Source organism: Setaria italica, chromosome I (genome assembly GCF_000263155.2).
Source record: "Setaria italica strain Yugu1 chromosome I, Setaria_italica_v2.0, whole genome shotgun sequence".
NCBI lineage: Eukaryota > Viridiplantae > Streptophyta > Magnoliopsida > Poales > Poaceae > Setaria > Setaria italica.
Window position 1 is genome coordinate 29,995,667 of NC_028450.1, and position 23,661 is coordinate 30,019,327.

The following is a 23,661-nucleotide window of genomic DNA, read 5'->3' on the forward strand; positions in this document are numbered from 1 at the left end:
CTGTATGCACAAGAGATGCAAACTATAGATTATTTGCTTACCGGTTGTGTACATAGTCGGGAAACGTGGTTTCGCACTCTTCGTTATGTGAACCTCCAAATATTAGTACCCCAAGAGAAAGGTGCGGTCGCTTCATGGTGGCTACAATTTCGGAAGAGGGTGCCTAAATCACGTCGGAAAGGGTTTGAACCCTGGTTTGGTTGGTCGCTTGGTCGTTGTGGCGGGAACGGGACCGTCAGGTGCATGACTGATCCGCTCTAGCTCTGGTAGCATTGGCTCTCGCCATTTTGTAGGAGGCAAGGCTTTGAGCTTCGATGGGCTTTGTAGGGTTAGTCGGGCTATTAGAGATCATGAATGTGGTTCTTGTTGTTGATTTTGCTTCTTTCAAACCGTAAGGTTTTTTTTCTTATAATAAACAAACTTTCTTCTTTTTAACGAAAAACGTGCTCAGCACGTTCTATATAATAGATCACCGAACACTGATTGAAGTAGTCCGTTCCACTGCAATGGTCAATGATTTTCTTTCGGAAGAGAGTCGAGTAGATTTCGACAAATCCGGCCCATGGGCTATCGCCACTGGATGCCGTTTACAACTGGGCCACGTTTCCCATCCACAATAAATCCCCCACAGACGCCGAGCACCCGACTCCGTGCGACCGAAGCGAGAGCCTGCCGAACCGAACGGAAGCGAGACCCCCGGCGGCGTGCGAGATGGACGGCGGCGCCGGCGAGGATGGGAAGCAGGAGCGGCACCTGGTGCTGGCGCACAAGCTCTTCCTTCTCTCCCACCCCGCCGTCGACGACCTCTCCAAGGTCGCCCTCCGCGCCGAAGTCCTCGACGCCGTGAAATCCGATGGTACCGTGCCGCCCCTCTTCTCCTCTCCCCCCGCTTCCTCAGATGTGCGGCTCCCTGACGTGGTTCGGCTTTCTGTGGCCAGACATGGCGCCGCTGCTCGAGTCGCTGGTCTCCGCGGGTGTGCTGGAGCCGGACGCCGCGCTGCTGGCCGAGATGCGTGGGCGGATCGACGAGGAGATCCGCAAGCTCGATGAGAAGTGAGTTGCTTCGTCCTTTTCCTTCTGCTCGGATGTGGCTTCTTTCCCGTTGCCATGTTGATTATTCATCTAGTACCGTGTGCGTTGATGATTTTGTGGTGATGAACTGATGATAACTCAGGTTGTGCTATGACCTTTCGCTAATCAGACTACCTTAGTTTGGATGCTAGAAGTAGGTGGTACAGCTTGCCGTTGTATTGCACTGGATAGGTGTGGGTTATGGATTATGATTGTGTGTTCTTGGGGTGAGGGAATTAGAAAACCTATAGGCTGACACCAAATGTTCCATAAAAAAAACATATTTGTACTATGCTTCAACTATATCAATTGTACTTGTACTGTGAAGTTGGCATCCTGGGTAGACACTGGTGATATTTTAGTAGGTAAATTAATGCCTCAGATAGCAAGCAAATCATCGAATATCGTGAAAGCTGAATAATTACGTGCTATTTTTGGTCTTGAGGTATCCACTTCAAAAGAAACTTCTCCCAAACTACCTATAGGAGGAAGAGGTCGTGTTATCGATGCAAAACACTGAAATAGATCCAGAAGGACTTGTACTGCGCTCTTCAAGTGTGCCTCGTCCCCACATTCGATCTATGATTTCACATTCATGGACTGTGATAAGATCCAGTTGAATTAATTTAATTAATTAATATATTTACCCCTTGAATAATGGTTCGTGTATACATTTTAGCTCTTCAGTAGGGCATTGAAAAAAGTCCTGCAATTTTTGTAAGAGTTGTGCTTAATTGTGTTGAACACTTATGTCCACGCTATGATCTAATTGGTATCTCTGAGATGGTTTGCATATCCCTGCATCCTCTGTCATGCACATTGATAGGTACACATGCTTTTGGTTATTGCATTTCTGTTAAGTGGTATAACAGGGGTTGAGGAAGGGCAGTAAGGGCCTAAGGGGTTCTAAAGACTATACTACAGTTCATGCCTTGATATTTGATCCAATTGATGCCGAATAACTTTCTACAACTTAACCACAGGAATAAAAACCAGTCAAGTAAGTTGGAATTTGTGCCAAGTAGTCAGTATTAATGAGGTTATAATGAGGATATGAGTGCGAAGGAAGAGCAAGTTATGATAACAAACTACAGTAGAATGTTTAACAGAACTCTGAAGTGCAATTTGGATGTCTTTTCAGTGGTTATAAGATTCTGCATGTTTTTGACTTCACATACTATGTATATAATGATTTAATTGCAAGCAAGTTTTGTTCCTTTGAGACTGAACTCCTTATCAATTGTCATGAAGAATTGCTGACGCTGAGGAGAATTTGGGTGAGAGCGAAGTACGTGAAGCCCATCTTGCCAAATCCTTGTACTTTATAAGGGTTGGTGAGAAGGTACAGACTTGTTTTGTTCTACATTCATCTGTGGCCTTGTTCACTAAGAGCCTGTCCAAGATATTGTGGTTGCACATCTTAAAAATCCTTATTGATCTATTTCAGGAGAAAGCCCTGGAACAGCTTAAAGTTACTGAAGGAAAAACTGTAGCTGTTGGCCAAAAGATGGATCTTGTGTTTCACACTTTGCAGATTGGTTTTTTCTACATGGATTTTGATCTCATCTCAAAGTCCATTGATAAGGCAAAGAAGTAAGCTTTATCTTTGTTTGTGAGTTCCATTCTGTCATTTGTCTCACAGAGTAATCAGTAATATTTAACCATATGTTTTACTTATTGAAGCTTGTTTGAGGAAGGAGGTGACTGGGAGAGGAAGAACAGATTGAAAGTATATGAAGGATTGTACTGCATGGCAACTAGAAACTTCAAAAAAGCTGCCAGCTTATTTTTAGATTCCATTTCGACTTTCACTACCTATGAGTTATTCCCATATGATACATTCATCTTTTATACAGTCCTCACTAGTATCATCACACTGGATCGTGTATCTCTGAAACAAAAGGTATTCAACTTTGTCTAGTCTGCTCTGTTTCCTTATCATCATATCATGGTTTCCTCAATAACAAGAAATTTGACAGGTGGTAGATGCACCAGAAATCCTGGCTGTGATTGGGAAAGTACCTCACCTCTCTGAGTTCCTCAATTCCCTGTACAATTGCCAGTACAAGTCGTTCTTTGTTGCATTCTGTAAGTTGAGATATATAGATAACTTTTCCAAGCTCTTGCATTATTGTAAGATTATTATGCATTATGCTTTTCAAAAAAAGATTATTATGCATTGTATTCGTTTCTGACAGTGCTATGGTCTATGATTGTTTCCAGCTGGCTTGGCAGAGCAGATCAAGTTAGACCGATACCTTCAGCCTCATTTCCGCTACTACATGCGGGAAGTGCGTACTGTTGTCTACTCACAATTCCTGGAGTCGTACAAGAGTGTGACAATGGAAGCAATGGCTGCTGCTTTTGGTGTGACTGTTGATTTCATAGACCAGTAAGTGCTGTATCAGTTGCTGTGGTTCTATCTTTGTAATTCCTGCTAACCATGATTTTTTTCCTGTTACTTTAGTATTCATAAAGTCTACTTTTCATTTGTTGTAGGGAACTCTCACGGTTCATTGCAGCTGGAAAGCTTCACTGCAAAATTGATAAGGTTGCTGGTGTTCTGGAGACAAACCGACCAGATGAGAGGAATGCTTTCTACCAGGCAACCATCAAGCAAGGGGACTTCTTGCTGAACCGCATACAGAAGCTTTCACGAGTCATTGACCTATAAGAGTTGCTGTTTCTGTTGCAGCTCCTTCAGCGCCCTGCCAATGTTTCCCGCACTGGACTTCTTGCGTCGTCTTCACCTAGGCTTCCATTAAGACATGAGCGTTGCTCTTCTTGCGCCGGGAACAAGTTTCTAAGAGAACTTGTGTTTTAAGCGTGAATTCGGTACATGTATCCCAAGGGTCTGTAGAATGAGGAAGGTGCAGCTCCATCCCATGGACGTTACTTTTGTGGCCAACCTTGTTTTCCCATTTCAAGTCTCATATATGTGGTTCTGTGCAATCTTCGTTAAGTTACTGGTTTGACATACTCGACACTGGTGCCCTTTTGTAACCTACATAAAGTGCTTTGATATTTAACACATAAAGAAAATTGAGTTGCCATATGATCCAAAATCGTATCCGCACTGTACAGCCACACTCACTTTCAAACTTCCAAGAAATGAAATTAATATACAGCTGTAACCTTCACCGAATTTTGCAAGATTTAGCGAGAAAGTCATCACACACGTTAGTCGCAAGGAGGTTACACAATGTCTCTTTGCAAAAATTTAAATCTGGAGAAATTACAGAGCAACTCTGGACATAGATAACAAAACTTCGGCCGGTGCTTCACTTGTCTAACGACCCCTGACGTGCTGAATGACACAATCATTTCTCCGTTTCTGCAAGATGTAAACGGAAAATCACGTGCTTAGACTCTGTCTGATGGCTAAATAAAGGATGGCAATGAGGTTTACACAAGTGATGCTGAATTGTTGAAGCAGTCTCAATGTACTTACTGAGTCCCTGCTTCGACTTCCGCTGCTTCTTTCGTCTCTTTGAGCGGAACTTCTCTTTGCCTTGTGCTTCCTCGTCCTCTTTGGTCACAGCAGATCCTGTGATCTGTGCAAAGGATTCTTTGGCGCCAGCAGTTACGTCGCCAAAGAAGTCTTTCACCTTGTCAACAACGGTTTTGAGCTCGTCTTTCTTTGGAAGCTGAGATCAGGAGTCTTATTGTTAATGTTTCGCAAAAAAAAGGAGTCCTATTGTTAATGACATGCCAGAATGCTCAAAACATGTTTACTGAAAATTTGAACATTTGTTATCAAAGATTCAATTTCCATCCTCATTTGGATGCAACTTCTGCTTAGGAGAACTTTTCCAAGACACTATTTTGAGCTATCCAGCATGCAAATAATAATTAAGTAAAATATCTCATAAATAGTTCAGTACTAAAGTAAGACCATAATTGAAAAGTAATAACGATTAGGGGTCTGAAGTCCGAACTAGGATATTGTTTATGCCATTGTGATAGAACTTGACAAAATTTCAGAAACATACTTCGATCACATTACTTGTCGTAAGCGCAGACCTAACGTTCCCATTCTCCTGCTCATGCAAATGAAAAGTGGATGGTTATTATCCAATTCAAAAACTTAACAAAACAACTAAGCTTCTATAATCAAGGTTCGAGGAGAAAATTACCACAACTTTGTAGCCATATCTAAACTCATTTTCGGTCTTCAACACACGGTATTGCTCTTTTGCGGTGTCGATGATCACATCCTCATCCTTTCAGACAAACAACACGGACAGACACGTCAAAGCAGTCAGTTGTTAATTAGCACCATTAAGATTTTCGCGGTCGTGCGGATATACCTATGTAGTCTGTGCAAGTAGTAAAACTAGATCATCATTAATAAGATTTAGAGAGCGTGTGAACTGTGAAGCAAAGATCTGCTGATGTCGATGATTACTTTGTAAATGACGGCAGCGAGGTTCCTGGCGAGCGTGTCCTTGTAGATGTACTTGCCGAGGAAGTTGTCCTTGGCGGCGAGCATGATCTTCGCCGTCGTGCCGCCGGTGATGATGTTGAGCGGGTACCAGAAGTAGACCTGCAGCGGAACCTTGATCACGCGCCATTGAATTTGCAGAACGAAACCAATTGACTAGGAAGAATCCAATGGAGACAACAGTCAGCAGCTAGAGCAAACCACGGACATTGGCGGTGCGAATGAAGATGACGAAGCGCGGGTTGCCGTCGTCCTCGATCTTGGGAAGCTGCGGCATGCGCCGCTGCTGCTCCATCTGCCGCTCCGACCAGCTCCTCCCCCGGGCCTCCACCACCAGCGCGCGCCTCGCCGGTTGCCTCCGCGGCGCCGCCCTGAGCACGAAGCGCCCGCCCACGTCGACGGGCGACAGCTTCCCGATGCGCGCCGGCGCCTGCGCCGACGACGGCCTCAGCGACACGCCGCCCACCACCTCCATGGATGCCTCGCTGCTTGGCGCTGCTGCGTGTCCCTCGAGGAATCGGGAGAAGATAAAGCAAGCAGATTATCTGGTGGTGAGGAGCTGAGGCCATTACTGATGCGTGGGCCCTAGTGTTTGCTGAGAGTTGTGATGTTTCTGCGGCACTCGAATTTTTTTTTCCCTAGGGAGGTTTTCGATCATAGCCTACGTGGACAGCTTCTGACTTCTGAGCAGCTGAACTGCCTGGATTTCCTGTGTCAAGAGTACAGAAGTTGAGCAAGACAGCAACGCAAACGCGCACGGCCTTCCAATTCGTGCTGCGTGTGCTTTTGCATTGAGCTGCGCAGCAGCCAGCAGCTGCGTAACTTGCTAGATCGTTTTGAGCATGATCCTTCGGACTCGGAGCCCGTCTCATCTCGTCTCCGCGCGATATATTTAGATTCAAGGTTAGCTAAAGTTTAACATTAGCAACCCAAACAGAGAGTTAATGGATGAGCCAAACTTTATAAAGATGAAAAAGCATTAGCTAAGTTAGCTAAGAGGAAGGAGCTACTGAGTACTAAGTAACTTGGGAAAAAGCCAAAATGTTCCTAACTTTATGGAAAGGAGGAGAGAATAAGGATAAAAATGATATTTTATAGACTTTAGCTCTATCCATCAACTATATCTCCAAATGGGATTGGCTAAAATTTAGCTAGCTAAAGTTTAGCTCTAACTTATCCAAACATAGCTTTAGGTCCTGTTTGTTTGGGCTTTCAGCTAGCTTTCAGCCCTCAGAAGCTGAAAGCCCAGACAAACAGCCAGCTTTCGACCCTAGTTTTTCATGGGCCAGAAGTTATGGAAAGTCACGTTACGATGGAAAGTTGGAAAGGAGGAAAAAAGGAGCTTCTGGCGAGCTACCCGCCTGCCATTGGTAAAGTATCGAATCGGTACGTTTCTTTTTTTCCCGTCCGCCTCCTCCTCCACGTCGTGCCGCCCTCCGCATCCCGCACCGCCGTCCCTCCGCTCCTGCTCGCACCCGTCGCGCCGCCCTCCCTCCACCCATCGCCAGCCCGCCCGCCCGCCGCCCTCCCTCCACCTCTGCTCACGCCGCCCGCCGTCCTCCCTCCACCTCTGCTCACGCCGCCTGCCGCCTTCCCTCCACCCCAGGTTGCGCCACCCGGCGCTGCCAGCTCGCACCGCCCACCTCCTTCCCTCCATCCCAGGTTGCGCCGCCCGCCGCCGCCAGCTCCACCCCAGGTCGCGCCGCTCGCCGCCCTCACCTTTCTCATCCTGGGAGCCTGCTCGTGCCAGAGCATAGTAGCCTCGGAGATCCAGAGCATAGCCGGCGAGGCCACTGGTGGAGGAAGACGGCGGCTGCCGACGTCGGGTGGATGCGATTGTGAGGCTTCCGCTTTCAGAAAGCTGGGTAGCTTTCAGAAAGCTAACTTTCGGAAAGCCACTATTCCACGACGAGAAGCTGAAGGTCAGCTTTCGAAAAGTAAAAACTCAAACAAACAAGACCTTAGTCATCTCATCGGATCTTTGTTGTACAAACATTGCAAAGGTACCCACAGCCAAAGGAGCACGATAAAAAGTACGAAAAACTACTCCGATCCTATATATGTGTAGGCACTGGCATTACATCGTCTTCCACAAAAGGAGTAGATTATTCTAGTTCTAAGGTCGGAATAACTCAACAAAAACTTAAAACCACGTATATTTTTTTTTCCAAAAATAAGTAGCGGATGTATTAGGAGAGGCTCTAAAAATCTGCAGAGTATATAAAATATAAAGCACATACATGTATATGAAAAAGTAAGAAATACAATCAAAAGAAATGACACAAAACAAGAGAACCAAGCCACTATAATTGAAATCCTTTGTCCTCGAAAACTAGCCAACAACTTCACTAAGCGGAAATAATTTATAATACCCGTGCTAACGCTACGGTAACATTCCTGTAACGACCGACCCCTAAGCCTCCCCAGTTAGGCTTAATCCCAGCCCTTAACCTTAGTCAGCTGTTTGGCTTGACCGCACCTAAGTGCCTAGTTTTCCGCCGGTCCCGACCCCTGAGATCCGACCCCTTCCTGCTTCGCCCCTCTCCCGACCCCGGCGAGCTCAGTTCACCGTCAGATCCTGTTGATCGCCCTCCCCCATCAGATCTATCCACAGGTGGACCCGCGAGATCTTTTCCAGATCCCCCGCGACAGCCGCACTCGAGTTGCATGGCCGCCCCCAGAGTTTCCTTGCCGCGTGGCTCGTTTTCTCCGACGCCACCGCTCAGTTTTGTCTCAGGCAAGCAGCAGAGTGGGTTCCCGCGACCCTTTTCCCCAATGGCAGCGGAAGCCCTCTGCACCCCTTTCTGCAGAGCCTCGCCTCCCGCGCCCATCATCACGCTACCAGATCCCGGCCCCGGAGACCGATGTCGCCCGTCTTTTCCGTCCCTTCAGCCACAGTTGCGCCGCCCGGTCGTCGCTACACGACGATTCCTCCACCGCCAACCCTGACCGCGGCCGCGACAGTCCCTTTCCCCGCTCTGTCAGAAGCCGCCCGACAATCTGTTGTTCCGCGCTCTCCCCCGCGCCCGCGTTCGCCTGTCTTCTCACCTGTGCGCCCTCGATCCTAGCGCCGTTTAACCGGTCGCTTCTATCACCTCTTCCGCACGACGACGCCCGCTCTCCGCCAAATCCCAACCACCAGTCTACCCGCCCCTACGCCGCCCTGACGGCAGAACGCAATGATCGCTGGCGTCACCCCCGGAGTTCTGCAGCACCGCCCTGGTTGCTCAATCGCCGCCACGGCAGAGCACTCCATTACTTCTCCCCGACCTTCGCGCCGCTCCCCTTCTCTCTCCCCGCGCCGTTTCCGTTCCTCTACCCCCGCAGCTATAAAAGGAATGCCCCGTCGCCGGAGTTCCCTCCGCCTCTGTTGCCTTCAGCTTCCTCTAGCTCCTTGCTCAAGCTCCTAGCGCCACACACCAAGTCCTGAGGAGCTTTGCTCTCAGATTCTCTCAGTTTTCTCCAAGTCACCAGCAGCTTGCTCCCCGTGCTGCGTAAGGGCTCTCTTGTGTTCCGCAAGAAGCAGCGCCGCCGCCGGAGCATTGCCAGTCTTAGCCCTTGCTCGAAGCCTTAGCCCCTCCGCCCAAGTCTGCTCTTTCCCGACCCCAAGCTTTCCTTTCAGGAAGAAGGTGAGTTGCTGACCCCAGTCCGCCTCGCCCGACCCCTCCTATCCGCCCGACCCCAGTTCCGTCTCGTCCGACCCCGTCTGTTCTGCCGACCCTTATCCGCCTCGCCCGAGGACTTGGCTGTGATCTTTTCCTTCAACTCGAGGGTGTATGTGTAAAACTTGGGAACCCTTCAGCGCTTGCGTCTAAGGACCCCGGGTTTCTCACGTCCTCTAGTTTGAGGATCAGACCACTGGTTCTTTTCCCACCCTTACCTTTGGTTAGCATCAGCTCTCGAACCACCATCGCCTCCTGCTCTTTGTCGCGAGTTTCTGGGCTCAGGCGAGCTAGTGTTGCTGTTGAACTAACTGTCTGAGCTAACCCCTGCATTGCATTCGTGTACAGCTACACCTCGCCGACGGTTTCTACGAGCTTCACCCGGCGCCAGAAGAAGAAGCTGTAGCCGAGTTCCTGCCCTCCGAAGTCGAAGTCGCTCCCGGAGCCGAGCAGTTTTCGCCCTCCTTGCTTGAAGGCAAGCCCCGGTTGCATCAAAGTCCTACGTGTTTTACCAGACTTGCGCATGCCTTCTGTAACATGCTTGTGCATTTACGTATAGGAGTTGTTTGAAACCCTAGATGCATGCCTTAGTTATCCCCATGATCTGAACACTAGCTGTTGGACCGAGTAGCTGCATTGCTTAACTAGGAAAACGGTAAAAGCCAAGTGATTTCCTGTCACTCGCGAGTTATAGGAGTTACATGTTTACTCTCCTGTTATAACTATAAGGACGATGGACGGGGCAGGGTTTTGGGTAACTCTTTGGTGGATGGATGGTCGCCCCGTCTGTCTATGAAATCTGCTAAGGCCCGACAGTGGTGGTGTTCGTGATCAAGTGTTTGAAAGTACTAGCCTCATACTTAGTATGGGATGAGGAAGCCTAGTACCGGATTGAACCTAGACGTGAGCGGTCGCCCCATTGTTCTTGGAACGGAGTTTCCCCTGCTGATGTCGCACGTGGTGGCAATGTGTGGTCACAGGACGGCAGAGGCCGGCTCTGTGGAACCTTGCACCAAAGGAAATGGGCCCGACACGGGTTAGGGGATTGATGGGGAAGGCCGACACAGGAAGCGACCTCCGGGTGCGCGGATGTCGTGAGGCTAGGTTCACCATGCATGGTTAAAGAACTCGAATCGATTCGTCTGCCTCTCACAGTTTGAGATTACTTGATCGCTATGTCACCCTGAGTAATTGAGGAATCTGATGATGGCAATGTTGTTGTTATATCTACACATCTTGTTTGGCCCTATGATTGCTTAGAATAGGTCGCACAACCTAGAATGGTAAGTGAACCTAGAACCGGAGCTAAAACTTGAAATAGGGTTACCTAGTGCTTTTGGCAAACAAACCCCCAGCCAAGAAGCCTTGCATGTCTAGAAGGAGGAGTAGTCCTTACTCCTATCGGTTAAGTCTTGTTGAGCTTAGTAGCTCAACCTTGTTGTGGCTTCTGTTTTCAGGTGAAGTTGCCGCGTCTGACCCCTCTCTGGTTGGTGCTTGGCCGCCCCAGCTCCCGCCAGGCTGGACGGTCGAGTGGGACCCCTCCTCGGACGGCGAGGAGAGGACTCTATGATGTTCTGGTTGGCCTCGCCCAGGACATCCGACCCCGACGAAGTCTTCCGCTAGTTTTCTCTGGTGTTCTTTGTTTTGTAAACTCTGATGTTGGATTTATGGTTGATCTAAAATAGGTAGAACTTGTTGAACTCAGTGGACTTGTTGTATTCTCTGTAACCGCTCACCTTGCGTGGGTTGCTGAACTCGATCCTGTTTTAGTGGTTAAATCGGATAAAATCCGACGGTGCTTCGTGTTAGCTCGAGTTAGGCAGGAGTGTCGCATGTTAGGCGGCTGAACTCTGCTTAATCAAGCTAATCCGAGGTGGTTCCGCCACAGCTGGTATCAGAGCTCGTGTTTAGCATTCGGAGAATACAACGAGCCCTAACCACTTCTTTGAAAAGGATAAAAATTGCAAGAATCTTTTGAAAATCTCGTACGGTCGTTAAGGATGACTTAGTGCGAGAGGCCCTAGGGGATTTTTGGGGTTGTTTCAGGTGACTAATAAGTACTTGGTTATGTTGCTAACCCCTCCAGCACTTCGCCACGTCTATCATACGTGTGCCGAGTTCCGCATCACGGGTATGCGAGGGTTGATAGGGAGCTCCATTCAAAGGACCCTATCTTCGCGGTTGTTTTCGCCCACGTCTATTACACGTGCGCAGGTTCCGTATGTGTTCCATACGAAGGTTGGTACGGCTCGATTCCAACGAGCCTATCGGCACGGTTGTTTCGCCACGTTTGTCATACGTGTGCCGATTCCGCATCACGAGTATGCGAAGGGTTATATGGTTTCATTCAAAGGGAGCCTATTTCCACGGTTGAGTGCTGTCCATGCAGCCTTAAACGCATGGGTGCCGTTCCTATAGTGAGCGGTAATGTTTGGGAACGCTTTCGTGGGTGCTGACACGAAAGGTTCGTGTGTGGTGTTCTTCTGCAGGTTGCTAACCGCGCTCGTTAATACGTTACTAGAATCGACTAGATATTATAGGGAGAGACGTATGGTTGCCTTGTCACCGGCACTGACCGCGTAAGACCCAAGGTTCGGGCAGTTGTTTTGGTTAAGACTACGGTAGGCCGTGCATGCGTCATGCGGTCCCTTTTTTCTCAGCAGCAACCCTGTCCGAAAGAGTTCTTTTGATCTAAGGATTTCTAGTTTCTCTTAGTTGCTCTCGGTGAAACCCGTCTGTTTTTCTATCCGACCCCTGATCCTTGGATCTGTCTCACGTGTTTTCGGTTTTTTTGGTTCCAGATGGCTGTTCCCGGACATGTTGTCTTTGGAGCGGACGGTACTTTCCAGTCAACGTGCCTGCATTTCGAGGGATTTCCCGCGATATTGTGGGATACGCTGAAATGGTTTGGGTATCAGTCCCCGCCATTGTATGCCGGGCGGTTGTATATGGAACAGGGCATTCAGATGTGCCAGGTGCAAGCGTTGGTACCACCTCCCCTTGTGCGGCCCGACTGGCCCTCCCTGGGCATAATAGCCTATGGTCTTTCTCCGGAAGATACGTGGGAGTCTGCTGCCCTTCAGTTGCTCACCCAGTTGTGTCAGTTGCACCCTGTGGAGATCACGCTGGACCCGATCGGTCTCTTTCCCGTCAGGAGTCGGCTAGACCCGGCCTGGCTTGACCGCGTCGGAAACCTCGAGGTGTTGGCCACTACCTGTGCTATGGTCACCATCTCCACCAACGTCCGTTGCATGGCTGCCCTCTACAGGTTGATAGAGCTCCAGGGAAGAGCTATGACTCTCTTCGCCTGTACGGCTGCAGATACCTACGGTTACCTCTAGGCAGCAAGAAGAGACCTGGTAGGCCAAACCTACCAGCTGATCCAACGTGGTATCCAGATCCATGATATGCAAGATAGGATCTCCGAGCTAGAAGGAGAAGTCGCCGACCTTGTGGACGGTATGATAGAACTCTCGGAGGAAAAGATGGAGGTAGAAATGGAGCTAGCAGTCGCCAATGCCCACCTGGAGGAGCACCAAGCCGAGCTCGACGATATACATGCCCTCAACATGCAGTTCGAAGCTCAGGAGGACCCTGAGGAAGATGAGGGAGCGTCCAGCATGGACATAGAAGAAGATGGCGCCCCTTCTCCGACTCATAGTGTCCAGTGGTAGCTTAAGGGTTCTCAGGGAGCCTCTTTCTTTTTGTTGTACTCCTCGGCAGCCTAGTTTTTGGAAAAGCTGTAATAGGTTAGCCTTGAGTTGAGTACTCCCTGTGTTGAAACATCGAGTGTATAAAGTTAATCTCAGTGCATAGTTTTCTCCTTTTCGTATGGTGTGGATGCTGGGTCGAGTAAGTTGTGCCGTAACCCTATGCTGTTTTCGGGGAGCCTGTTCAGTTGGCCGACCCTAGTTTGTGAGCCAGAGTGCGCCGGCCCTTGAGGCAGTCTCCGCCTCATCCGACCCTTTCAAGTATGGACTGTGTCCGACCCTTTGGTTTGCGTGGATCAGATTCTCGGAGTCTGTATGTGGCATGTGTGCCGGAAGTGGAATACCAGGATAAGTAGAGGTTATCTATGCTGAAAATGGGAGGAATGTGCTTCCTCTATGAGGACGTGTGATGCACCATTGGCAAGAGTCGCATTAAGGAATTTAATTCATACGTTCCCATTTGTTGGAGTGCACCTAAGGTTATGAGAATTAATGGGACGTTAACTCTTGCAGATGGCGCACCGCACGAGGTCTGGATCTATGCCCAGTGGTAGTGATCAGCGACAGGATCTTCCCCCGCCCCCGCCCCCGTCGCCATTGGAGGCAATCCTAGCAACTCAAACCGAGCTGCTAAGGCATCTGGTGCAAGGACAACACCAGCAGCCACATGGTGGAAGAGCACAGCAGCAGCCGCATGTCGCGTGGTATGAGGATTTTCTGGGGACACAGCCCCCGCTGTTCCAAAAGACACAAGAGCCGCTCGACGCTGATGCATAGGTTCGTACGATCGAATCCAAGTTCGAGCTCCTTACCGCTCCATGCCCCGACAACAACAAGGCGCGGTTTGCAGCTCAGCAGCTGCGTGGCTCCGCACGGCTTTGGTGGGACCACTACCATGCCATGCTGCCTGCTGGCCACGTGGTCAGCTGGAACGAGTTCAAGACGGCGTTCAGAGCGCATCACATTCCTGAAGGTCTCCTGGAGCATAAGCTCAACGAGTTTCTTGCCCTCACTCAAGGAACTCGGGATGTGCTGCATTACGCGCCAAGCTTTCAATGACCTATGCCGTTATGCTGGTTATCATGCGGACACCGACGAGAAGAAGCGGGACAGATTCCGCCGAGGACTGAGCTTGGAGCTCAGGGAAAGGCTGAACCCCATCAGGGTGGACACCTACAACGAGTTGGTCAACCTGGCCATCTCTCAGGAGGACTGCATGCAAGCCCTCAAGGCCGACCAGAAGCGGAAGGCCTCTGTGGCATTTCCGAGTCCACCGACTCGAAGATTCCGGATGGTTCCTCCACAAACCCCTGGCCGACCCCAGCAGTCAGGGAAATGGATCGCCCAACCCCCGCCGGCAACAACGCCTTGTTTTCCAGGCTTCCAACCGCAAGTGCCCCGGCCGACCCTGCCAACGCCGCTTCGCCCGACAGCCAGTAATCGGTGTTTTACCTGCGGCAATGAAGGCCACTTCGCAAAGGACTGCCCCAGGAACAAGAATCAGCAATAAGGTCAGAACCCCATGGCAGCCAGAGGAAGGAGGCCCAAGGTGCAAGTCCGACAAGGCCGACTCAACTACACCAGCTTGACCGAACTTCCCGAAGGTGCGTCAGTAATGACGGGTGCTTTCCTTGTTTTAAATCAAACTGTTGTTGTGTTGTTTGATTCGGGAGCTTCTCATAGCTTTATCGGGAATAAGGCAAGGGAAAGATGTGGACTAAGTGTCGGTCACACTAAGGAACCCTATGTGATCGCCACTCCTGGAGGAAGGATAACGTCGGATCAGGTCGTTATTCTTGTACCTCTCCAGCTAGGCCCCACCCTCTTCAAGGAAAACCTTATCATCCTTGACCTGAAAGGCATAGATGTCATCCTTGGTATGGACTGGATGGCCCGACATCATGTTGTTCTAGATACCTCAGCCCGATCTCTTTACATCAGCTCGCCCTCTCATGGCAGTTCCACCCTATCTTTAACGCATCCTGAGTCTTCGACTCCTTGTGCTTACCCTCTCTTGGGAGCTCGTCTAGAAGACCTCCCTGTTATCTGTGAGTACCCTGATGTGTTTCCAGAAGATTTGCCGGGTATGCCACCTGATAGAGAAGTGGAGTTTTCCATAGAGTTGATTCCTGGCACAGCTCCGATATCTAAGAGACCCTATCGGATGCCACCCGCTGAGTTAGCCGTGTTGAAGACCCAGTTGCATGATTTGTTGGAAAAGGGCTTCATCCGACCCAGTACATCATCTTGGGGTTGCCCCGCCCTGTTTGTGAAGAAGAAAGACGGCAGTTTACGGATGTGTGTGGATTACCGACCCCTCAATGCGGTAACAGTAAAGAATAAGTACCTGCTGCCACGCATTGATGTCTTATTCGACCAATTAGCCGGAGCAAAAGTGTTTTCCAAGATCGATCTTCGTTCTCGTTATCACCAAATCAAGATTCGACCCTGCGACATACCCAAGACAGCTTTCTCTACCAGATATGGACTGTACGAGTACCTAGTCATGTCCTTTGGACTCACCAATGCACCCGCTTATTTCATGTATCTTATAAACTCGGTGTTCATGCCCGAGTTGGACAAGTTTGTCGTGGTGTTCATTGATGATATCCTAGTGTACTCGAAGGACGAGAAAGAGCATGCCGACCATCTTCATATAGTTCTCCAACGTCTGAGAGATCACCAGCTTTATGCCAAGTTCTCCAAGTGTGAGTTTTGGTTAGATAGTGTCAAGTTTCTGGGACACACTATCTCTAAGGATGGTATCGCCGTGGATCCCAGCAAGGTACAAGAAGTCATGGAATGGAAGTCTCCTACCTCCGTACACTAGATCAGGAGTTTCCTTGGACTTGCAGGTTACTATCGGCGTTTTATACCGGATTTCTCCAAGATAGCTAAGCCGATGACCGAGTTGCTAAAGAAAGAGGCCAAGTTTGTGTGGGACGTCAAGTGTGAAAAAGCCTTCAAGACCCTGAAGCACTTGCTAACCACCGCCCCAGTTTTGGCTCAACCCGACCCCTCTAGGCCGTATGACATATACTGTGACGCCTCTAGCACTGGACTCGGATGTGTTCTTATGCAAGACAGCCGAGCCATTGCCTATGCCTCACGTGCGTTACGACCTCATGAGCTAAACTACCCGACACATCACCTTGAGTTGGCAGCAGTGATACATGCCTTGAAGATATGGAGACACTACCTGATGGGAGCTCACTGCAACATTTACACCGACCACAAGAGCCTCAAGTACATCTTCACTCAAGCCGACCTCAACATGCGTCAGAGAAGATGGCTGGAGTTGATAAAGGATTATGAGTTGGAAGTGCACTATCATCCTGGCAAGGCCAATGTGGTAGCCGATGCCCTCAGTCGCAAATCCCATTGCAACTGCTTGCTGTCAGCAGCCTTCACCAAAACCCTGTGTCACGAGATGGGAAAGCTAAGTTTGGAGATTGTTCCTCATGGAACCCTTGGTCACATCATCCTTGACTCAGTTTTGGAGGACCGAATTCGGTCAGCACAAGTTAAGGATGAAGAAATAAAACGGATCATCAGCAAGATCTCAGTAAAGGATGAAGGATATAAGCAATTCCGTCAGGACGAAACGGGAGGTGTGTATTATGGAAACAGACTAGTAGTGCCCGCCGACCCCGAGTTAAGGAAGCAAATCCTAGATGAAGCTCATCTCTTCAAGTTCTCGATCCATCCTGGCAGTAATAAGATGTACCATGATCTTCGTCAAACCTTTTGGTGGAGTGGAATGAAACCAGAGATAGCTCGTTATGTTTCAGAATGTGACACCTGTCAACGTGTCAAGGCCAGTCATTTGAAGGTAGCAGGAACCTTGCAGCCGCTACCTATTCCCTCTTGGAAATGGGAAGACATCAGCATGGACTTCATAGTTGGATTACCCGTTACAACTCAACGGTATGATTCCATCTGGGTTATCGTGGATCGTCTGACCAAGACGGCACACTTCCTACCTGTTCGTACCACCTACACCGTCAGGCAATATGCAGAGTTGTACCTCGACCGTATCGTTTCCTTACATGGTGTACCCATAACTATCGTTTTAGATAGAGGAGTTCAGTTTGTGGCACGTTTTTGGGAACAACTACAAGCATCTATGGGCACCAAGCTCATCCGAAGCTCGACATACCATCCTCAGACCGATGGCCAAACTGAGAGAGTCAACCAGATTCTTGAAGATATGTTAAGAGCCTGTGTTATCCACTATGATAAAAACTGGGACAAGTGTCTGCCCTTAGCGAAATTTTCCTACAATAACAGTTACCAGGCCAGTTTAAAGATGGCACCGTTTGAGGCCTTGTATGGCAGGAGATGCAGGACACCCTTGAACTGGTCCCAACCAGGAGAAAGACAGGTCTATGGCCCTGACTTAGTGGCAGAAGCCGAAGAGCAAGTGAAGGTAATTCAAGCAAATCTCAAGGCTGCCCAATCTCGACAAAAGAGTTACTCCGACCAGCGGAGAAGACCCCTGCAGTTCGACCTTGGTGATCATGTGTATCTTCGAGTCTCCCCGACCAAAGGAGTGCAACGGTTTGGAATAAAAGGCAAGTTAGCGCCTCGCTATGTTGGCCCGTATGAGGTTGTGGAGATATGTGGACTCGTTGCTTACCGAATCCAACTCCTAGAGCAGCTGTCGGCAATACATGATGTTTTTCATGTGTCTCAACTGAAGAAATGTGTTCGAGTTCCAACAGAGATCTTAGAGCAAGCACGACTCCAAGTAGAGCCCGACCTGACCTACGCCGAGTACCCAGATCGAGTTCTTGACCAAAAGGAAAGGCACACCCGACGCCAAGTGGTAAAGATGTACAAGATCCTTTGGAGAAACCACACCGAAGACGAAGCAACATGGGAAACGGACGAATATCTGAACAAGCGTTTTACAGGTTTCCTATCCCATCAAGGAGGTAAGAACAGCACACCCTTTTGATCTCTGAATCTCGGGACGAGATTCTTTTAAGGGGGGTAGGCTGTAACGACCGACCCATAAGCCTCCCCAGTTAGGCTTAATCCCAGCCCTTAACCTTAGTCAGCTGTTTGGCTTGACCGCACCTAAGTGCCCAGTTTTCCGCCGGTCCCGACCCCTGAGATCCGACCCCTTCCTGCTTCGCCCCTCTCCCGACCCCGGCGAGCTCAGTTCACCGTCAGATCCTGTTGATCTCCCTCCCCCATCAGATCTATCCACAGGTGGACCCGCGAGATCTTTTCCAGATCCCCCGCGACAGCCGCACTCGAGTTGCATGGCCGCCCCCAGAGTTTCCTTGCCGCGTGGCTCGTTTTCTCCGACGCCACCGCTCAGTTTTGTCTCAGGCAAGCAGCAGAGTGCGTTCCCGCGCCCCTTTTCCCCAATGGCAGCGGAAGCCCTCTGCACCCCTTTCTGCAGAGCCTCGCCTCCCGCGCCCATCATCACGCTACCAGATCCCGGCCCCGGAGACCGATGTCGCCCGTCTTTTCCGTCCCTTCAGCCACAGTTGCGCCGCCCGGTCGTCGCTACACGACGATTCCTCCACCGCCAACCCCGACCGCGGCCGCGACAGTCCCTTTCCCCGCTCTGTCAGAAGCCGCCCGACAATCTGTTGTTCCGCGCTCTCCCCCGCGTCCGCGTTCGCCTGTCTTCTCACCTGTGCGCCCTCGATCCTAGCGCCGTTTAACCGGTCGCTTCTATCACCTCTTCCGCACGACGACGCCCGCTCTCCGCCAAATCCCAACCACCAGTCTACCCGCCCCTACGCCGCCCTGACGGCAGAACGCAATGATCGCTGGCGTCACCCCCGGAGTTCTGCAGCACCGCCCTGGTTGCTTAATCGCCGCCACGGCAGAGCACTCCATTGCTTCTCCCCGGCCTTCGCGCTGCTCCCCTTCTCTCTCCCCTCGCCGTTTCCGTTCCTCTACCCCCGCAGCTATAAAAGGAATGCCCCGTCGCCGGAGTTCCCTCCGCCTCTGTTGCCTTCAGCTTCCTCTAGTTCCTTGCTCAAGCTCCTAGCGCCACACACCAAGTCCTGAGGAGCTTTGCTCTCAGATTCTCTCAGTTTTCTCCAAGTCACCAGCAGCTTGCTCCCCGTGCTGCGTAAGGGCTCTCTTGTGTTCCGCAAGAAGCAGCGCCGCCGCCGGAGCATTGCCAGTCTTAGCCCTTGCTCGAAGCCTTAGCCCCTCCGCCCAAGTCTGCTCTTTCCCGACCCCAAGCTTTCCTTTCAGGAAGAAGGTGAGTTGCCGACCCCAGTCCACCTCGCCCGACCCCTCCTATCCGCCTGACCCCAGTTCCGTCTCGTCCGACCCCGTCTGTTCTGCCGACCCTTATCCGCCTCGCCCGAGGGCTTGGCTGTGATCTTTTCCTTCAACTCGAGGGTGTATGTGTAAAACTTGGGAACCCTTCAGCGCTTGCGTCTAAGGACCCCGGGTTTCTCACGTCCTCTAGTTTGAGGATCAGACCACTGGTTCTTTTCCCACCCTTACCTTTGGTTAGCATCAGCTCTCGAACCACCATCGCCTCCTGCTCTTTGTCGCGAGTTTCTGGGCACAGGCGAGCCAGTGTTGCTGTTGAACTAACTGTCTGAGCTAACCCCTGCATTGCATTCATGTAGAGCTACACCTCGCCGACGGTTTCTACGAGCTTCACCCGGCGCCAGAAGAAGAAGCTGTAGCCGAGTTCCTGCCCTCCGAAGTCGAAGTCGCTCCTGGAGCCGAGCAGTTTTCGCCCTCCTTGCTTGAAGGCAAGCGGTTGCATCAAAGTCCTACGTGTTTTACCAGACTTGCGCATGCCTTCTGTAACATGCTTGTGCATTTACGTATAGGAGTTGTTTGAAACCCTAGATGCATGCCTTAGTTATCCCCATGATCTGAACACTAGCTGTTGGACCGAGTAGCTGCATTGCTTAACTAGGAAAACGGTAAAAGCCAAGTGATTTCCTGTCACTCGCGAGTTATAGGAGTTACATGTTTACTCTCCTGTTATAACTATAAGGACGATGGACGGGGTAGGGTTTTGGGTAACTCTTTGGTGGACGGATGGTCGCCCCGTCTATCTATGAAATCTGCTAAGGCCCGACAGTGGTGGTGTTCGTGATCAAGTGTTTGAAAGTACTAGCCTCATACTTAGTATGGGATGAGGAAGCCTAGTACCGGATTGAACCTAGACGTGAGCGGTCGCCCCATTGTTCTTGGAACGGAGTTTCCCCTGCTGATGTCGCACGTGGTGGCAATGTGTGGTCACAGGACGGCAGAGGCCGGCTCTGTGGAACCTTGCACCAAAGGAAATGGGCCCGACACGGGTTAGGGGATTGATGGGGAAGGCCGACACAGGAAGCGACCTCCGGGTGCGCGGATGTCGTGAGGCTAGGTTCACCATGCATGGTTAAAGAACTCGAATCGATTCGTCTGCCTCTCACAGTTTGAGATTACTTGATCGCTATGTCACCCTGAGTAATTGAGGAATCTGATGATGGCAATGTTGTTGTTATATCTACACATCTTGTTTGGCCCTATGATTGTTTAGAATAGGTCGCACAACCTAGAATGGTAAGTGAACCTAGAACCGGAGCTAAAACTTGAAATAGGGTTACCTAGTGCTTTTGGCAAACAAACCCCCAGCCAAGAAGCCTTGCATGTCTAGAAGGAGGAGTAGTCCTTACTCCTATCGGTTAAGTCTTGTTGAGCTTAGTAGCTCAACCTTGTTGTGGCTTCTGTTTTCAGGTGAAGTTGCCGCGTCCGACCCCTCTCTGGTTGGTGCTTGGCCGCCCCAGCTCCCGCCAGGCTGGACGGTCGAGTGGGACCCCTCCTCGGACGGCGAGGAGAGGACTCTATGATGTTCTGGTTGGCCTCGCCCAGGACATCCGACCCCGACGAAGTCTTCCGCTAGTTTTCTCTGTTGTTCTTTGTTTTGTAAACTCTGATGTTGGATTTATGGTTGATCTAAAATAGGTAGAACTTGTTGAACTCAGTGGACTTGTTGTATTCTCTGTAACCGCTCACCTTGTGTGGGTTGCTGAACTCGATCCTGTTTTAGTGGTTAAATCGGATAAAATCCGACGGCGCTTCGTGTTAGCTCGAGTTAGGCAGGAGTGTCGCATGTTAGGCGGCTGAACTCTGCTTAATCAAGCTAATCCGAGGTGGTTCCGCCACAATTCCTTTTTCTTAAACACGTAGGAGAACGCTTGTTATTACATTAAGAAAAGAATTTGAAATTTGGAACATCCTCTTATTACAAATAAAGAATCTAAAATTTATATTTGTTCAGAAAAAAGAAAATATTTGTTAGCATGGATCTTATTTCTTTTTATACAATCAATTTGATGCCAACCCCTATATTCTCCAGTTTTGTATCCCAACACAACTTACATCCTTTTAATGTCCTAGCGATCGTCCTTCATACTTTTCATGCCTGTCAACATTTTCCCTGAATCAGTGGTGGACCCAAAACTTTTGTAGAGCCTGGGCAAACATTGCAACCGATAACAAGTTCACGCAAACCTGCAAGTCCAATAGTATATCTCCACAAGAGATAATATGCAAACTTACGGTAGAAGGCAGCTATATTTTTCAAGTCTTAATGTTCTGAACAGTTGAAGAACAATAGCTTTCATCAATTGATTTGAGTAGCTCCTGTTCAATATAGCAAACAGTAGCAGCAAGGAACATTTATCAAAGAACATCTATCAGTTTCTAATTTCTATAATGATGACCACAAAGTGGCATATCCATTCCTGGGTCCTTGTGCACAGATTCCATGTACATAAAACATGTAAAATTAACTTACTAGCGTGAATTTTTTATGCCTTGATTTTTTTTCCCTTAAATTGAATGACAGTGAAAACACTTACAATATGTAACCAAAGTTCTTGAATTGAATAACATTGAAGACATCTATGGTCTGTGGCCAAATTTCTTAAGTTGAATGACAGTAAAGATACTTATAATTTGAGGCCAAAATTTCTTAATGAATGACGATGAAGGACACTCGTGGACATGTAACCATAGTGTTGTACTTTGAAACCAATTTCATCTTACACAACCAAAAAAACAAGCATATGTCAATGTACACAATGTTGACAGCAGTCAGCGCGTCAATTTGTGAACCGCAAGTGCACGAATCATCGTAGCTTTTCCATAAAGTATTTCATCCAAGGTTTATCAATCCGTGGATCACCAGCGAATTGACTAGGGTTTTCCATCTAATCTAACGGATCTAATCCTAACATGAAGCATAGATTGCATATGAAGGGTAACCTTGATGTAAAGATTGATATTATAAATAAAAGTAGATCACATCCACAGATATATATGATATAACACCACCAAGGATAGCAAGAGCCTATCATTTTCTCATTGTAGTCCAGCCAAAGCGATAACCAACCTATGTAGCACCTTGATAAAGAGTCATCTCTCAGTGTGGCGGCTCACAAGTGACCTACTTTCTCATGGCCGCCACTGCGAGGTGCGTGTTGACGCCTCCAGTTTCTCAAAGCTTTACCTTAAACGACTTCCTACGCAGTCGTTCGACATTTTCCCTCCCACATGTTGTCACCACGCAAGAGTGATCACACCGAGTTTCTGCGTAGTACTAAGATGTATCCGCAAGATATAGACTAATTACCACGATTACATCTATTCCTACTAAGAATATATGTTAGCTAGACATACAAGAATAAGCATACATCATAATAGATCAAAGCACAAAATTAGATTGATATCACCGTCATGTGTACACAGGCCCTAATGAATACAAGGTTTGGCTCCTGAACTCTACCATAGCTTCGCCGTGTAGGGACGACCATGACGGGTAGGGTTTGGCCTAAGCCATCTCGTAGATAGCTCCGAAGACTTGCGGCAGCCCTCAGCTCCCTCTAGTGAATGCCCTTGGTTTCATCGAGTTCTGATGAATGGATGCTCGGGCTCGCTAAATTTTTGAGGTATTTATAGTCCAGAGATGTCGTGACTTAAATTGGAAAGCGAGGCCGCGAGGAAATACCCCAGGCCGACCAATCGGCCTGGGCCTTCCTTTCGTCATCTCGTGCCCAACTTCGTTGCCAAGTCTTCTCTTATGTTATGGAAACTTATTTTTACTTGCATGGGGGACTTGCCAAGTCTTCTCGATAGTCCTGAGATAAGGATGGACCTTGATATCTTTCCGAAGTTCTACTTGCTTCCATCTTTAATCCTAAAATGAATTTGCCATATCTCATGAAATTTAGCCTCTAAGTATCCTCGGAGAAGTTCTCGCCGAGGACGAGCATGGGTACCAAACTAATCGTCAGCTCCTGCGAATCCTCGTCAAAACGCGTCCGGGTGAGAATGAGATCGTTCAAAATCAAAAAGGTCTCCGGTCAAGCAGCACGAACGAGCATTTGCTCCGGCGGTCCGGCCCTTTCTTACGCTTTAATCTGACCGTCTCTCAGAAGTTTCAAAATGGAGGACTCTAATTTTGGGCTGGCCCGTGTCTGAACTCCGAACCGATCGCATTATCTGAACAGTCAGTCGCCAGGCCCATTCTCCTGGCTGACCAAATTGTTGACAAGAGAATAAAGCCGCAAGTGTAACCAGAGTCCATATTGTTCTCACCTGTGATCGCAGAATATGTACAGCTGCCCAGGACCATCTCGTACTAAAACGAAACGAAATGGAATTGAATTGAATTTTTGGGATCGTTGCTGTAGTATTATAACAAAAATAGCCTAAAATTATCTCAAGTTGAACTACAGCTGCCCAGGACCATCTCAGACTAAAATTATCTCAAGCTGACACCGAAAGT

At 49.1% G+C, this 23,661-nt stretch overlaps 2 protein-coding genes across 2 annotated transcripts; one reads left to right on the forward strand and one right to left on the reverse strand.

Annotated features, from left to right (window-relative positions):
• The first annotated feature begins 632 nt into the window (after window positions 1–632).
• Window positions 633–4,126, forward strand: LOC101782863 (26S proteasome non-ATPase regulatory subunit 6). The gene is made up of 8 exons (XM_004952940.4): window positions 633–856; window positions 939–1,053; window positions 2,323–2,413; window positions 2,519–2,664; window positions 2,755–2,974; window positions 3,051–3,159; window positions 3,295–3,463; window positions 3,571–4,126. The coding sequence occupies exons 1-8, from the start codon at window positions 712–714 to the stop codon at window positions 3,743–3,745; spliced, it is 1,170 nt and encodes a 389-aa protein (XP_004952997.1). The 5' UTR covers window positions 633–711; the 3' UTR covers window positions 3,746–4,126.
• Window positions 4,127–4,170: 44 nt separating this feature from the next.
• On the reverse strand, window positions 4,171–6,056 carry LOC101783266 (protein HHL1, chloroplastic). The gene is made up of 6 exons (XM_004952942.4): window positions 5,724–6,056; window positions 5,480–5,617; window positions 5,208–5,294; window positions 5,064–5,111; window positions 4,523–4,718; window positions 4,171–4,405 (listed from the first exon to the last, which is right to left on the reverse strand). Exons 1-6 carry the CDS (start codon window positions 5,988–5,990, stop codon window positions 4,392–4,394), a joined length of 750 nt encoding a protein of 249 aa, XP_004952999.1. The 5' UTR covers window positions 5,991–6,056; the 3' UTR covers window positions 4,171–4,391.
• Between the last annotated feature and the right edge of the window lie 17,605 nt (window positions 6,057–23,661).

Bases quoted from the DNA above. Each gene is read 5' to 3' on its own strand.
- LOC101782863 (XM_004952940.4), top strand. From the start codon at position 712: ATGGACGGCGGCGCCGGCGAGGATGGGAAGCAGGAGCGGCACCTGGTG. The intron at 1,054-2,322 runs GTGAGTTGCTTC...ATTGTCATGAAG, and splicing joins ATCCGCAAGCTCGATGAGAA to AATTGCTGACGCTGAGGAGA. The intron at 2,414-2,518 runs GTACAGACTTGT...GATCTATTTCAG, and splicing joins TTATAAGGGTTGGTGAGAAG to GAGAAAGCCCTGGAACAGCT.
- LOC101783266 (XM_004952942.4), bottom strand. From the start codon at position 5,990: ATGGAGGTGGTGGGCGGCGTGTCGCTGAGGCCGTCGTCGGCGCAGGCG. The intron at 5,618-5,723 runs GTCCGTGGTTTG...GTTCCGCTGCAG, and splicing joins TCTTCATTCGCACCGCCAAT to GTCTACTTCTGGTACCCGCT. The intron at 4,719-5,063 runs GTATGTTTCTGA...TCCTGATCTCAG, and splicing joins CGACAAGTAATGTGATCGAA to CTTCCAAAGAAAGACGAGCT.